At 35.7% G+C, this 17,697-nt stretch overlaps 1 protein-coding gene across 2 annotated transcripts; it reads left to right on the forward strand.

Moving 5' to 3' along the window:
* The first annotated feature begins 1,293 nt into the window (after window positions 1–1,293).
* On the forward strand, window positions 1,294–16,209 carry LOC144963157 (neuroendocrine protein 7B2-like). 2 transcript variants are annotated; one of them, XM_078896865.1, is made up of 6 exons: window positions 1,294–1,422; window positions 2,592–2,926; window positions 5,963–6,064; window positions 7,914–8,119; window positions 9,953–10,033; window positions 15,409–16,209. In XM_078896865.1, exons 2-6 carry the CDS (start codon window positions 2,605–2,607, stop codon window positions 15,589–15,591), a joined length of 894 nt encoding a protein of 297 aa, XP_078752991.1. In that variant the 5' UTR covers window positions 1,294–1,422; window positions 2,592–2,604; the 3' UTR covers window positions 15,592–16,209. The 2 variants fall into 2 exon arrangements, with proteins under 2 accessions (XP_078752991.1, XP_078752992.1); XM_078896866.1 differs by lacking the exon at window positions 9,953–10,033.
* Window positions 16,210–17,697: the final 1,488 nt, after the last annotated feature.

Genomic DNA, 17,697 nt, shown 5'->3' on the forward strand with positions numbered 1-17,697 from the left:
TAATAAAGATATTATTTAAATAGTTTGAATTATGGATAGGGTTCCTGGTTATTGGAGATTGGCTACTGTCATTATTTGTGGGTTCAAATATGGAAATGTAGTGATCGTGGTGTTGGTGGTGGCGGTGATGATTGTGGTGGTGGTGATGATGGTGATGATGATGATGATGATGATGATGATGATGATGATGATGATGCTGCTGATGATATTGATGATGATGACGACGACGACGAAGAGAAGAAGAAGAAGAAGAAGAAGAAGAAGAAGAAGAAGAAGAAGAAGAAGAAGGAGGAGAAGAAGAAGAAGAAGAAGAAGAAGAAGAAGAAGAAGAAGAAGAGAGAAGAAGAAGAAGAAGAAGAAGAAGAAGAAGAAGAAGAAGAAGAAGAAGAAGAAGAAGAAGAAGAAGAAGAAGAAGAAGAAGAAGAAGAAGAAGAAGAAGAAGAAGAAGAAGAAGAAGAAGAAGAAGAAGAAGAAGAAGAAGAAGAAGAAGAAGAAGAAGAAGAAGAAGAAGAAGAGGGAGGAGGAGGAGGAGGAGGAGGAGGAGGAGGAGGAGGAGGAGCAGGCATGGTTGTAATATGATGCTGTTCTGCTACTGATAATGTTGATGATGTGAAATGACGATTTGGTGTTAAGATGCTTATGGTATGGTGATGAAGACGGCGATGATGATAATGTGAGGATAGTGATGATGATGACAATAATAATAAATGAGATGAGAAGGAAGAAGAGAAGGAGGAAGAAAAAGAAGATGATGAAGAAGTAAAAGATGGAGGAGGGTGAGGATTTAGAAGACGACTAGGAGGAGGAGGATAAGGAAGAAGAAGAAGAAGAAGAAGAAGAAGAAGAAGAAGAAGAAGAAGAAGAAGAAGAAGAAGAAGAAGAAGAAGAAGAAGAAGAAGAAGCAGAAGAAGAAGAAGAAGATCATAAAGGCATGGATGATGTTGTTATTGATGATGTTGTTGGTGGTAGTGATGATGATGATGATGATGATGATGATGATGATGATGATGATGATGATGATAAAATGACGGTAACATGATAATCTTGATGACGACGACGATGACGATATTGACATGAAACCTTGTAACGTTCTTGACGCAAAAGCCTTCTAACGATTCCACCCATGACGATGGTTCCACTCCATTCGTGTGTTCTCACGTGCCTGAGTGTCATTCTATGTGTGTTTGTGTGAATGTATGTGTTTGTGTGTGTTTGTGTGTGTGTGTGTGTGTGTGTGTGTTTCTGTGAGTCGATCCCTGTCTCCCCAATCCGTGTATCTCGTTCTGGCATCAGATCGATAACTAGCGAAGACTGACGTCATCAGGTCGCCATCTTCTATCATCGGTGCCTATAGAACATCTGGCAGGAACAACCAAGGTGCCAGACATAATATTATAGGGACATTGATCAACGATTCCATTGGTATGTAACATTTCATTTTGTAATATATACGCCTATTTTATACATATATACTCTGTCCAGTATACTAATATCCATGTAAAATCTTGTACTGTTTTGATAAGTGGATAATGTTACCACTGAGAACGATTTCGGTTAGTAATGGTATGTTTTTGTTTGAGACATATGCTGAGGCTGTCCTGGGTAGTGATAGTGTTATTTGGCATTTACAATAATTCAACAAATACGTCTGTTTGATATACTAATGTTAATGTAAGATTTTGTACAGGAGTGTTTAATGGATAATATTACCAAATGTATGTTTCTTTTTGAAAAATAAACGACTTAGCTTGTCCTTCATTTTGATAAAATGTTATGTGGTATTTATTATATTTAATGTGCCACATAAAAACAAATGGAATTCGGTCAAATCCACTTATGTTAATATAACGTTTTGTTCAGTGTGATTGATAAATTAGTAATATTTCCAATGAGCGCTGTTTTGATTAGCAATGCTTTTTTTTTAAATTTGAAAGCTATAAGGCATGATATGTTTAAAACTGTATCCAATTCAATAAGTATGTGGCATTAAAATGTTTACGAATATCATATACCTACATAAATAATATTGTCAAATAGACTAATATTGATATAAGGTTTCGTTTTATGTTGTTTAATGAATACTATTATTAACTAGAATTACTTTGGTTAGGAATATTATTTTTTTGTTTGAACGATAAAAGATGTGTTTAGACCATGTCCTTTTCATATCAAAATTTGTTTAATGGTGTAAAAGTTAATTTAGAGAAAATGCTTTAGTTCATCGTATACTCAACATTTGAAACAAAAACAAATTAAAAAAAAACCCAATGTTCAAGGAAGCCCAAGATTACATTCGGTTAGCAGACTTCCTAATACTAATATATGCACCTAGATTCCAACAGAAAATGGACAATATATTTCACCTGCTGGGGTTGTTAATCTTATTGTCACTGTTGTTGTTATTATTGGTGTTTGCTATACTGTTGTCGTTGTCACTATTTTCATTGTTGTAAATGATATTTATCATTTCACCAATCCCTCCAGCTACAATCATCCAATCCATATCTTTTTAGTAGGCTTAGTTGGAGACGTTGAATAGTAATTTTCGTTCTGCATTGCATATTATTCTCGCTCTACTCGACATTCCACAGTTAATTCCGCAAGATGTCAGCCTTTCTCTTTATAGCACCGTTATTACTGGGCGTGGCCTTTGCCAGCTACGACCCTTACACCGACCTGGCACAGCTGTACAGGATGCAACTCCTCGCCGACGCATTTGGAGACTACATCCCAGAGAACCTTCCTCTGGAAAACACCAATGACATCGAACTGCGGTCCTACTGGCCAGAATTCGCTGCTTCCTTAGAGGATAGTCCTTCGAAATCTTCCAATGATATGTACGGGTCTCAGATGTACAGTGGAGCACACATACGTGATCAGGAGCACATTGAACACAGCGCTTTACACGGTTATCAGTCAGTGGCCGGTAAGAAATTTACATATTTACATATTTAGATAATGAACTTTTATATAGCGCAAGATCCACTAAACATGCTTTACAAGGGGTCCCTGGCCAACAGCAACAATTAATATGTGGGACGGGACATTACGCCTGTTAGGCGATATTACAATTTTTTTCGGACAGAGACAACGCTGTTAACGGCCACGTACTCATTTTACACATGAGTACGGTGAGAGAATGTGAGTAAAGAGCCTTTTCCAAGGACTCAACTATGCGCCGAGCGAGGCTCGAACCCAGGACCTTCCGATCCGAAAGCGAGTGTCATACCACAAGACCACATACCGGCACATGTAAGGGAAGTGAATAACTCAATTCCTTTTATTCATACAAAGATGACCCAGGCTTCAACCACAGTGCAGCCCTGATAAAGGCTAAGCAAAAAAAAAAATAAAAATGTATAAATTAAAAGAAAAACATGCCAAAAAGGGGGCTCGGACCCTCTAACTAATTGGATTCAATATTCTGTGTCACGTCGCCAAGCAACGGCGAGCAGCGTGGTTCTAAACAAAGAAAATTGGTACTTTTTATTCTTCATGCTGGCTAAAAAGTTTCATACGTCACGTGATCAGAATGTATAAAAGTCAAAACATGATCATATTTAAAATGTTGTTCTCCTCTGGATACACTTTTATACTCGTCGGAGAAATATTTCATAAGGGCGTCCGCCATTATTCCGATAGTTTAGAGCCAGTTACTCAGTTACAATGCGCCATTGGGAAGTGACGTCATTACTGTAGAAGCCAATTCATAGCCCGACATTGACCAAAAATTAGGCCACGACTATGGAAAGTGAATAGTGAGTTGTATCGTAGCCATCGTTAACTCATAGCCTGACACTGATCAAACAATAATGTCAAAAGACAAGTTTTTTGGCCACGAAAGAAAACGATTCTTGAGTTGTATTCAACAGTTCAACCAATGGGATCGCTTGTTTCCTTGACCACTACTACATACAACTCACAAGGCAGTCGGCAAACCTAAAAATGACGCCAAAATATGGGTCTTGGTGGGTTTTAGTGTCAGGCATTACGTTAAGGATGGCTGCGGTTGTATTCAATAGTACAAATGCAACCAATGATTCCTTATTACCTCGAGCATTATTTATGACAAACGCCTTTCTACATTCCTTTTTGTCACCGTCGCCTTGTATTGTGACGTAATTTTTTGGGCTTGGACTTATCTTTTGACGTCATGTTATAAGGTTTGTACAGCGCAAAGTGAGTTGTCGCTAGTGGTGCTCAGGGAAACAAGTGACCCAATTGGTTAAACTATTGAATACATCTCACGATTTGCTTTCTTTTGTGGCCAAGGCCTTGTCTTTTGACGTCATTTTTTGGTCAGTGTCAGGCTATAAGTTTACGATGGCTACGGTCAGACGATGACATTTAGACGTAAAGTTAATTCCTCCATGGCGGCCGTTTGTCCATAGACTATAGGCGAAGTGACAAGAACTCATGAAAACTGATCACGTAAACAAACACATTTTTCAGTCAGTCATCAGTTACAATTTTCGTTTACATGCTCAGATTTCAGTTGTTGTCACTTTGCCCACAGTTTCTGAATATCCGTCAGGTCGTGGATGAATTAATAGAACGTCTAAATGGGCAATAGTAGTAGTTTCGTATGGCTACAACTCCACGTTGTTTCGCTTCACCCAATCCGCGAAAGCACTGTCCGCCTCATGAACCATTTGGTAGACGCCTGGGGGTGCTGTTGCGGGGCACTTCAAAATGATGTGGTCCATGTCTTGGCAAGGGTCATCGCATGCTGGGCATTTTGGAGATGATGCATAACCCCATCGATGCAAGTCTGAGGCTGTTCTACCATGCCTAGATCTTATTCTGTTGCATGCTGACCATTCCTTTCTGGTAAGAGTATGGAAACCAGGCAGTGGTATGTTCGTTGGTTCTCCAATAATTTCACTAGCCTTTGGTGGTTTTTGTTTCCATTCCTCTCGCCAGGCCTCCTCTAGGTCGAAATTGTCATTTCTGGTATTGTACGAGTAATAGGGTTTCCTTGATTTGAGGCGAGCTGTTTTAGGGGCCGACTCTATTATTTCTTAGTGGAGTCAGAATTGAGGTATTATCCAGACGTTTGAACTGTTTTTGACATGCCGATTCTCGACGTAGGTGAGGTGGGGCGATTGCGCTCATAACAGGGAGCCATGGGGTTGGCGTTGATTTGAGGGTGCCTGAGACGGTTCTCATTGTGTCGTTTAGTAGAGTGTCTATTTTGTGTGTTTGAGAGGATCTGGACCATACCGGAGCACAATACTCTGCGACACTGTACGAGAGAGCAAGTGATGATGTCCTTAGAACTGACGGAGTTGCACCCCAAGATGTTCCAGCAATTTTCTTACGATTCCGTTTCGTTGAAGTGGAGTTGTGGATCCGGGAGTACGATGAGTCAGAGACAATATCGAAGTTCGGATGCCGGTTGTGGATCACTCTTAGTGGAAAGCCCCTGCACGACGACAACGTGGTGAACCATCGCAGGGGAATGGGCAATAATATGATTTCATGAGGGCTGATACACTCTTGCTACGGTCCTACGGGCACAAGTACGACAGCTTTACTCATACGGTCATGATGTATGACATAGTTAAGTAATTGAATTACCTCAATGAAAATTAAAGTGTTACCTGTATTTTTGTTGTATTCACGTGGATACCAAGCCAAATGTAGATTGATCCTCAATAAAAGGGGGTTATTGTACAACGGTGGTGGTGGTGCTGGTGATGATGATGATGATGATGATGATGATGATGGTGATGATGATGATGATGGTGATGATGATGTTAATGATGATGATATTAATGAAGAAGAAGAAGAAGAAGAAGAAGAAGAAGAAGAAGAAGAAGAAGAAGAAGAAGAAGAAGAAGAAGAAGAAGAAGAAGAAGAAGAAGAAGAAGACGACGACGAGTATTAAAAGCAAAATCGATTTCCAATCCAATGCTTTTATTGTACTTTTTTTTTTGTATATATATAATATTATCTACAGGAGGTACAGCTGAAGGACCTGCCAACAACAAAATGACAAAGAGTGACAAACCATTGCCTGCTTACTGTAACCCACCCAACCCTTGTCCTGTTGGGAAGACTGGTACGTAACTGATGATGCTGATGCTGATGGTGATGATGATGATGATGATGATGATGATGATGATGATGATGATGATGATGATGATGATGATGATGATGATGATGGTGATGATGATGATGATGAAGGTTATGATGATGATGATGATGATGATGATGATGATGATGATGATGATGATGATGATGATGATGATGATGATACGTTAAGCGAAAACAGGATAAACGATGTTTTACAGGCATGGAAACATTCAAACAAGTTTTGATATCTTGTTAAAATGTGTCATAACAGACATTTTAGATTTGTGATTTCTTTGAAAAGTATTATGGTACAAATCCATTGTATTGTTGGGTGCAGCATTTAGCATTCATTGTTCTATATTAATGCGCGTCAAGTATTTTATGTGAGCTTTTCTATAGTAGGATTTTCACTAAATACACTTAAAGCGTTTTACAAATTTTCCCAAAACAACCTCATCACCTGACATGTAGGACAAGGCATGACGACTGTTAGGCGCGATCAAGATTTTTTTTCGATTGAGACAACGCTGTTGCCGGTCAGGTACTCATTTTAACTTAAACACAATGGAATAATTTGAACAAAGAGTCTTTTCGCAGGACTCAATATTTCGCGGCCATATCGGGAATCAAACCAGGGCTCTGCAAAGCCATAAATTTGACATTTCCGCACTATATACACTAAAGGGGTGAAGGTAGTGACTTGAGCCCTCTGAGAGCACGGAGTGCCTCTTTTTCTTTAGGTAGCTGAAGCCTGTTTTGAGATCTAGCAACCTTGATTTTGTAAGGGTACACCCGACAGACAAATTGTACCGTATGCAATAGAAGTTCAATTCACCATATTTTACGAACTGTGAGAACATTTTAGTTGACAAAATCTTGACTTAATACCACTCAGAGATTTATAACTAATATATATAATATGGCTTTGTGGTCTTGTGATATAGCTTACCTTTTGACATACTGTAGCTCAGTTGGAAGAGCACTCGCTTCACACGCAAAAGGAGAGAGATTGATCGTGGGTGCAGTCCAGATATTTTCTGACCCCCAACTCCTGTTCACCCAGCAGTTTTTGGGTAGCTGGGTCTATAAAATCTGGCGGAAAGTATTTTGCAATAGACAAGCGTCCTATCCAAAGGGTAGCAAGCAATTGCTATTGTCCGTTTCACGCTATAGAAAACTGGAAAACCCCGGCCCCATTGGGCCTAATGTGCATTAAAGTACTCATTTTTCCTCCGTAGATACCTCGTTCGAGTTCTGCTTGTAGACGAAGTAAAGTTTACTCCAAGGGAAACGGCTTATCGTTCACATCCTTTAAACTTGACTCGAATGCTAAGCTCGTAAGAACCTCTTGTCATGTCCTACATACGAGTATTATGTGATGTTGTTAATGGGAAGCAAGAAGTCGAGACGTCACACCTTCCCCTCTTCCGGTTCAAAATTCCTTAGACGTGTGTAACCAGTCGTCCAGAGGGCTAACAATGAATAGATTACATATTGAATCAAAAGTTAGTATAACTATATTAGTAGCAGGATAAATAAGAAAGTTATTATGATTACCGGGCGTAAAAGAAGCGAGAACGGATGACCTTTATTGATGACCAGCAATTATTTTGGCTTGAAAATAAGATGCCATCACTCTGAAACCAGAAGCTCAGTTCCTAAAAGTATGTATACAGTCCTCCGAAGGGCTGGTTTCACGCTTCAAGGAGATTGTAAACGGTATTTTGACATCACCCAATTGTTTCCTGTTAGGGAGCCCTCCTGAGGCACTCTGAGCATATCAAATGGTTATTGTACTATATCCAATGTATCGATTTTCTTTGTAATTCATTCAGCTAAAGACAACTGTGTAGAGAATTTCGAGAATTCCGCCGAAAACAACAATAAGCTTCTAAGCGAACAAGACTGCCCCTGTGACACAGAACACATGTTTAGCTGCCCGGCAGGACAAGAGACCGTGTCGTCCAAAGGCAACTCCGGATATCAACAAACTCTGAATAAGGTCATGGATCAAATCTCCAAAATCAAAGCTTCGAGTCAGGTAGGTCGTGTTCCAGTGGATTGAGTAAAGATGACATTATTAAGCTCTTTGTTATTGGTGTTTGACCGCCAGTTGGGTGATACGGTCTCACTACATTCTCTAAATCAGACTATAAACGTTTAAGGTCACAAATAGTTTTGTTATGTTTAGATACGACTTATCTGGCTGACAGATGTGGTGAGTATTTTATTTAAACGCATACATTCAGTGTCTATATCTTACTTAATTATTTCTCCGAATGTTAGAATTGTGTTTGAATAACTCCCTCAGTTTCTAATATTTTTGTAGAAATTTACCATCCAGGTTAAAATTAACTTTTTTGTGTGTGTGTGTGTGTTTGTGTTTGCGTTGATGGGATGGGGATGGGGTCGGGCTCCGATTCCCAGGATTTGAGTTTTAAAATCTTACAGAAAGTTAAAGTTGAGAAGCAGGCTCTAATGCAAATAAAAATATGAAAAGGCGTGTGACGCAGTGTCAGATAGAACAGAGAGAAATCACTATAGAAAATTAAGTCTATCTTTTAGCCTTCGTCAGTAGGGATCGAACATCAGACCTTTGAGTTCAGACTGCCATCCAATCGAGCAATCTGAGGTGCTCTTCTTCAATTGTTTTATTATTTTGGGATACTTGTTTATTGCATTTTACTCTCTGCTTTGTCTGGCACTGTATGGTACACACATTTTCCTTTTAGACTCATTGAAAACATATCGGCTGATGTTAAAGGCAATCAAATTGTCTAAAGCGTGCAATCTCATATTTTTTTGGAATTTTGAAATCAAATGAAATAGTTGTCACGTACTAATGATATTTTTTTGGTCATATTTATAAATTATTATTATAATTATATTATATATATAAATATTAAAGATGCAATTGTCATCACATTTGTGCGAGCGATTCTTATGTTCGACGTCTCGGCACAAAAATGTGAGTGACAATTTGCATTCTATATTAGTCTAACCATCATTATCGAGCACTTTCGTACCTACGAGTACCCACCAATACTCAATATATATATATATATATATATATATATATATATATATATATATATATATATATATATTTGGCAAGTTAACCAGTTAACTGCCGAACCCTGGAAAGAACGTATGTAAAAATGTGGCCAGAAAACTCGTCCTCCAATACATATCGATTGATTTAAATGACCCCCATCTTGTTAAAAAAGTACGGCTGTTACCTGGTTAATAAACTTCTTTCTTGGACTAGAGACACTCAAGACAAATATTATTTTCGCAAGTAATGTTTCTTCATTTTAGTTTTGCGTGTTTAGTTTTACTTTAAAACAATAATTTGTATCAAACTAAAACATTCTTAAGTTGAAATTTGTTGAAGGAAAATGTTATTTGTTTAGTTTTGTTTGAAGCAAAACTTTTTGGCAATGATAACAGGAAACTCTCTGAAATTTTTCTTTAAAAAATCCTAATGTCTCTAACTGTTATTAAGTAAATGTGAATTATTCTAATATATTGACGTTTTCAAAATAAAATTTTATGGAACCAAACTTGTCTTAAAAACAAACCATCTCTTTCATTTTGGTCAGAAAACGTTTAATTCAAATAAACAAATGTTGAAATCGCGGGGTTCAATTTTTTAAATTTACAATTTGGGCATTAAAAAAATCCACCAATAAATATTTCATTAAAAAGTAAAAGTTTTCTGACGAAATTGAAAGACTTATGCCATTTTATACCACACAAGATAAAGAGATGAACTAAAAATCTGACGTAGTTAATTAGGTCAAAGGTCGAAGTTAATTATTAGGTCAAGGGTCGAAGTTAATTATTAGGTCAAGGGTCGATTTTCTCCTTTCAGGAGAACAGCGCTCTCTTGAACCCAACCCGGAAGAGAATCACTTTGGTGGCTAAAAAGTCCCCACACATAATTCATAAACGAGTAAGTGATTGACAGTATTTTATGTTGGAACTTTTTCATTTTCAATGTCAATCCTTATTTTGTTTTATGTATTTGCAAAAACTCCTTGTTTTATATTATGTGACTCACTCTGTCAAAATGGTGTGATATCTGAAACGAACTAGGTGAAGTAAATAAACTGAGCAGAAAGTCAAAATGATGCGAAGTATGAAATTTTATCTTTTGGCTCTAACAAAGTCTCATTAAAAAAAAAAAAGAATTCAATTTTCAGTATCTAAATTACTTCTGATGTCCCATGCAAAAACCCGAGGAGCCAAATTTTCTTGAACAATGTGTTACTGTATTGAATAACATATTAATAAATCGTATTGCTTTCTCTAGTTTAAAAGAAAAAAAAAATACTGTTACCGTTCTTCTACACTAAACTGCAACTCCAACCCTCATTTTCCGTTAAAGAAATTATGTTTGATTTTCTCAATTGTATTAAAATGTGGGTTATCAGGTTCATGCATGGGGCCACAGCGACGTTTACCTATTTGCAGGTCTGAAAACTCAAATTATCATGAGTCTCATTGTTCTCGTGGAAATGCTCTCAAAACAACTCAAAATAGTGTCCATTACAACAATGTTTAAACAGGCCCATTTTTGGTTTCGGTTATCAGACCTGCCAAAATGTACGCTTAGTGCCAGCAAATTGAATCTGAGATATTACCATTTCCACACGATGAGTCACATTCTTGGCATTATTTGAAACGTTCATCACTTTTGGTCTCACATAGATGTCCATGTTTGTTGCTCCCAGCCATGCCATGTCTAACGTTTCCATCAATTTTCTCAGTAATTCCACTTTTATTTTAACTCATTTTGATGTGCACCCATTGAGTGAATGCATTTGTTGCCAATTAGGAAAGAAAAGTCGTGACGTCAAACCCTCCACTCTTTTGGTCTTCGGAGTACTAATAATGAATAGGTTACATATTAAAGAAGGCATAACTATTTCAGTAGGAGGGTGTAGAGGCAGATTCTTGGGAATACGGGACGTCAAAGAGCGAGGATGGATTATATTTATTGACGACCAGCATATAATATTAATATGTAGATTAGAAAATAAGATGCCATCACTCTGACACCAGAAGAAGAATTACCCAGTCTTCCTTACACTTTAAATGAAATAGGAACCGGTTTTTTGACATTACACTTTTCTTCCCTTTATGTCCCGCGATGGTGACAAAATAATAATAATAATAATAATAATAATAATAATAATAATAATAATAATAATAATAATAATAATAATAATAATAATAATAATAATAAGAAGAAGAAGAAGAAGAAGAAGAAGAAGAACGGAATCACACTGGACTGTTGTCTAAGCTTTCACATGAGTTGGTGTGAATATAGATTTTCGTTCACTCGTGGAAACTATCAGGCCTTGAGAAATATTATGTCCTCATAACTGTATTGGACACAATAAAGGGACAAAATCGGTGACATCGCATTCCCCCAATATGCAATTTTCATTGCTTTATCTCTCCTAGTAGTAGATATCAATTTATAGGGCTTTAAACTGTATCTTCCAAACATTATGTATTATAGATGGTTCATCTACACCCTCCCCCCCCCCATATCAAACGATGCCATGTATGATCAGCGGCTTGACAGGTGAGAGTGAGGTTAAAAAAATCGATCTCTGGCATTGTATCCTTGGGTAAGGAATTAACGCACATTATTTCACTCAACTCAGGTGTGAATAGGTTTAATATGTTAGAGTGAAAGTAGAAAAAGGACGCCTGACAGGCTTCTCGTATTGCATTAAATGGAAATATGATTGAAGAAGCCATTGCACCGGCTGAAACAAATTTGTTGGCGATAAAAAAATTGTTTTAAAAGGTGAGATAATAAAGATAATTCGTGCTCCTCAATTGTCGAGCACTCTATATGATCCATGTATATCAATTTCTCACGAATATATATATATATATATATATATATATATATATATATATATATATATATATATATATATATATATATATATATATATAAATTAATGTTTAAGTATCTAAACATATATTCATTTATTCAATTCTATTTTGGATATTGTATTGGCTTTAAGCTTTTTGTATTGAAAAAGACTCTCTCTCGGATCTTGAGAGATCAATTTGCGCTAGATTTTGATTAAAAAGGAAAACGAAAATAAAATTAATAATAATAATAAAAAAAAAAAAAAAAAAAAAAACAACAACAAAACAGCAAAAAAAAAAAAAATCAACAAAAAAAAAAAAAAAAAAAAAAAAAAAAAAAAAACGACAACAAACAAACAAACAAAGAACAAACACAATAAAATTTAAAACAACCCCAAAAATCAAACAGCATACAAAAAAGACAAAAAAAAAAAACGTTAAAAAAAACACCCCTCACACACACAAAAAACAAGAAACAAATTAAACAAAATTGATAAGAAAGCCCATTACAATGGTATAAAGTCTGACCTGTAATCAGGATGTCCGAGGTTCGATTCTCAGTCGAGCAGGCTCATTTTTTTTTCTTGTTTTATCTTTCTGCTTTATTTGGCATTATTTTATACATATGCTTTCACATTTTAAAACGATAGTGAGTTAAGTTTTGTAAACTTAAATTTGATATCTTCCACAAAAAATTCTGCCTTGAATTAAACATTTGATGTGTTATTAAAATTTGATTAATATTTGACTTTTAATTATAAGAATCAGCTATGAAAATGCATTTGATCACTGAGTAAATATGTGGATATTTTACCAGATTTTATCAATGTTGTCCCATCTAAATTGACTTTTTTTTTTTCAATGCCGCTGACTGTTAATAATAAGTTACTTTTATTATAGCGTTGAACATCAATATACTCGTACATGTTCAGTGGCGTTATTATGTAAATGACTTATATTCAAGCATTATCAATATCAGGTGGTTCTTAACTTGTATACATCTATACATACAAACACACATGCACACACACACACACACAAATCCACACACACACACACACACACACACTCTCTCTCATGTTGTTTTTGTTTCGTTTTTCTTTTATTGATCTATCTATCTATCTATCTATCTATCTATCTATCTATCTATCTATCTATCTATCTATCTATCTATCTATCTATCTATCTATCTATCTATCTATCTATCTGTTTATCTATCTATATCATTCTATCAATCATTTACCAAACTATCTATCTATTTATTTATTTATTAATTATTATTCATTATTCTATTAAGATAATTGATCTTTTTCTTCATCATCCATAAATCAATAAACGTCCCAAGGTGACGTCAGCATTTAATCTCATCTTTCTCACGGTCCAATAATCTCTGGACCAATACTCTAATCTGGCTATTTAATGGATAGTAAGGATTTCCCCTTCAGCAGCAGCAGCAAAAGTAAATATATAAAGAAGACTTAAAGAAAAAAAAAAGAAGAAAAAAAAAAGAAAAAAAGGAAAAAAACAAACAAAACAAAGCAAAACAAAAACAAGATGAAACCAAAACCAAATTTCCAAAGTACAAAACAAACAAACAAAAAAAAAAAAAAAAGAAAAAAAAAAGAAACCACAAAAATCAAACAAAAGCCGAAAAAACCCCCCAAAATACCCACAAAAGAATAAAACAAAACCCAACCGCCCCAAAACAAAACAAAACAAAACAAAAACAAACAAACAAACAAACAAAATATAAACAAAATAAATTACAATAGACCAACAAATATTTACATACTTTATATATTGTGCACTCGCAGTCAATGTTGTAAATATATTAAAATTGTTTTATTTCTATACGTAAACATTAAAATGGCCTTTGTTAACTTTAAGTATATTATGTATTCATAGAATAATGTACAATTCTTCAGAAAATACATAGACCTATTTACATTTTCCAAAATAGAAAACCTTTTAGGGCGGCGTTATAATTAAATCTAATCAAAATGAGGACTATCTTATTTGCAATGTGTTTTTTAAACTTTAATTTTCGTCCTTTGTGATTAAATTTAATTAATTGAAAACTTTTATTTAGCTTAAACCAGTAGTCCAGAAAACAAATAGAAATGGCTGAACCGCTTAATGGCCGTGTTAGATATGAGACCTTTTTCTTATGCATTAATATAACCCTCCATCTCCACCTGAATTGTATTGGACAAGATAATACATTATACAGGCAAATTTAAAATATACTTTCCTTTTTTAAGGGTCCTGATAGCTCAGTTGGTAGAGCACTCGCTTCACACACAAACCGACCTAAGTTCGATCATGGGTGAAGTCAAGATTTGTTTCTTCCCCCCCTCCCCCTTTTGTCCATCCAGCAGTGATTGGGTAGCTAGGTCCGTCAGATCTGGCAGAAAGTTCTTTGCGATAGACTATCGTCCTAATAAAAGGGTAGCAAGCAATTGCTATTGTCCGTTTCACACCATAGAAACTGGGATAAATTCCGACTCTGCATGGCTGTAAAGGACTACTTTTTCTTTTATACTTTCGGTTTCTTCCTTTCCAATAGTATAAGGATATTATAGCTTTTATTCGTCATTTTCAAGATTTGTTGAGTTTTTATCCATTATTAAAGGAACACGCTTAGGTACAGAACAGAAATTAGAACCAACAAAAAGGGTTGATTTTAAACAGACGTTGACTTAAAATGTGTTGACTTTATGCTGATTCCACTGTAGTCTCCTAGATTTAAAGAACCAAAAAGCCGGCGTGGAGTCCCGTTCCTGTGGAGTTCAATTGACAATGGCAAATATTTGCTACCCTTTGGAAAGAACGCTAGTCTATCGCAAAGTCCTTTTCTCCAAATCTGATACGACATATCTACCCAATCACTGCTGGCTGGATAGAGGAATACGAACTCTTACTTACGATGCAAATGCTCTACTAGCCAACCTACAAATTAGGGAGCAGGCACTGGTGTAAGACAAAGATCTGAAAATGTGTGTATGAAACAGTGCCAGACAAAGCAAAAGAGAAAAAAAATCTACTTGCCTCGAAGACAGCTGACATTTTGGATGGATTTTTTCCCCGTTTATTTTTCTTCCTCGTTTTCTCTGGTACTTTTTCATACACACTTTTTCAGATCCTTATTAACCAAGCTACGAAATTAATGAAGTTGATGTCTCTTAGCTCATTCACATTGTTAGACCATCAGTTGATTAGTTCTCAATAAAGTCCTTCCAAGGGACTAAACGTTAAAGGTTAAGCACAGTTTTGTGTGTTGGCAAGAATAATCAGGCGGGCGATACAAGTGAGTATTTTACATAAACGCATAACATCGAATTGGACCCCGTTTATCTTTTACTTTTAACATTTCTAATTCTTCACAGGCAATTCAAACATTTCCTTACATCTCCGCTCTTTCTACCTCCCCAGGCTGAGAACGCCCCTAACCCTTACCTCCAGGGAAAACCCATGGACATAGCCGCCAAGAAAGACATGCAGTCATCGCAGAACTCAATGAGTAACCAGCTAATCAAGTGGTACAAAGACCATTATGGGATAAACTACAACGACCAATTTGATGACCAGTTCGGGAATCGATTTTGGCAACGATAATTTTGGAGAGCTCTACGGGGACCAGGAGTGAAGGTGAAGGTCGTCTCTTCATGACGTCATTCATTCTAGGAAATCCCGTAATATTTGGGGTTGGTATTGCGTATTCAAAATGTTATAAAAAGAAAGAAATTGTATTTAATTTTCAGATATGATAAAATCAAAGCAATTCCGATGCAATAGATCCTACGATTGTCATGAAACAATGTTGGAAAATATTATAATACAACATGACAACATTTCAAAATGTACACGTTTTAGGAATCATGTTTACGTAAATTTGGGAATATCTAAAATAATATTGAATTGGAGAAAAACATGTGTAGACCGGGGTCTACATTCAAGTAAAATCGTCATGTTATTATGATCTTGATCAAGGACAGTTAAATCTCGGACCGATGATTTTCTAGCAGTCTCGACAGTACCATTATAATTTATTGCGCGCATGCGCAGTTACACGTGACCCAAATGATTACAAATTGTTAAAATTTTGGAGGAAACTACAAAAGGAAGTAAATTGAAATATTCTATTGTCAAATTAAATGATAACATCACAAATTAATGACATATTCTCGGCAGAATGAAGGCGCTTGGAAAATAAACCAATTTGTTGTTTGTTGATATTTATAATGTTGTGATTTTTGTTTGACTTTGAAGTCATAATTGTGATTGTACAATACGGCCCATAATATAAGTTCATAATAATGACAGACACAACTCACTGCGCCCACCACCACAAAACAACTGTTGTAAAAATGTTGTCAAGTAAGTTTCGTTTTAATGACATTTTCCATCTCAACTCATCTCCATAAAATATCATACTTATTATATTGTATTGCTAAAGTTTTGAAGTATGGAAGTTATAAAGGCGAAAATCAAATTATAAAAAAATGCTATTTAAAAAATTATCCAAAATGACAATGAAGCATAGTGTGAAGTTTGTCTCAGTCATACCAGCACTTGGAATTTAATCATGTTATTTTGTCATTATGAAACTCTTTGTCAGAATTTAAAATTTCATTGAGAAGAGACTCAACAAAAACAGAAGAAAAAAAACCAGCGCAAAAAACAACAAAAAACTTGAGTACTCTAGAAAAACAGATATTTAAAAATTTGGACAGAAAATTTGTTCTTTAAATATCGATTGATTTAAATCCATCGATGTTCGAAGGACGATTTTTCTGTCCACATTTCTAAATGCCCACTTTTTTTTCTTCTAAAGAACGACAGCTCACTGATTAAAGACACTAAGGAAAAGGTGAAAATAGACAGGCCTTGTGGATGAAAACACAACGGTACGGTTTCCATCCGAAGCTAGGTGCACCTATCAGCAGATCTGATAACCTAATTTAATTTGCAATTATGGGCGTGTCTTAGAATTGTTGCAATAGACAATATTTTGCATTGGTTTGTGAGTATTTCCATTTGGACAATTCAACGAACGGCCCATAACAACTTGGGTTATCAGACCTGCATATAAGTAATATTCGTCCACCCGAATCATTTCTATTTTCAATTTTTCATCATATTTTGGATCCCACGATTCAGACAAACTCCACCTCTTTTATCTCAGCTTTTTAAAATATCCGCTACATGTGCTCAAATCGCTTTTTATGTGGTCCCAATTAAAAAAAAAAATTAACATGCAGGACGGTTCATGACGCGTTTAAAGCGCTGTTACAATTAATTCGGTATTGTTGTAAGTAGTACTTTATTAGCGATGAAATGATGAGATAAGAAAATAAAAATCGAACAAGCATGTTTTCTGCTCATAACATTTATAATTTGTTTGGAAAATATAGAATTTGTACCACATAAACTTTATGAATCAACAGGTTTTTAAAATCAAACCTTATACCAAACAGATTAGTGTCAAATGGACTTTTATAAAATGAGATCAAGCAACCGACTAAACAACAACAAAAAATAGAAAAAAAGAACAAACAAAGATTGATATGTCTTTGATTTCATGACATGGTTAAATCAACACGACGGGGGTCCTGTTAGCTCACATGGTAGAGCACTCGCTTCACAAGCAAAGGGACCGAGATCTATCCCGGGTGAAGTCGAGATTTTATTTTCCACCTGGCAGTGATTGGGTAGCTGGGT

Source organism: Berghia stephanieae, chromosome 1 (assembly GCF_034508935.2).
Source record: "Berghia stephanieae isolate SIO BIC M18660-M18661 chromosome 1, UCSD_Bste_1.3, whole genome shotgun sequence".
NCBI classification, from domain to species: Eukaryota; Metazoa; Mollusca; class Gastropoda; order Nudibranchia; family Aeolidiidae; genus Berghia; species Berghia stephanieae.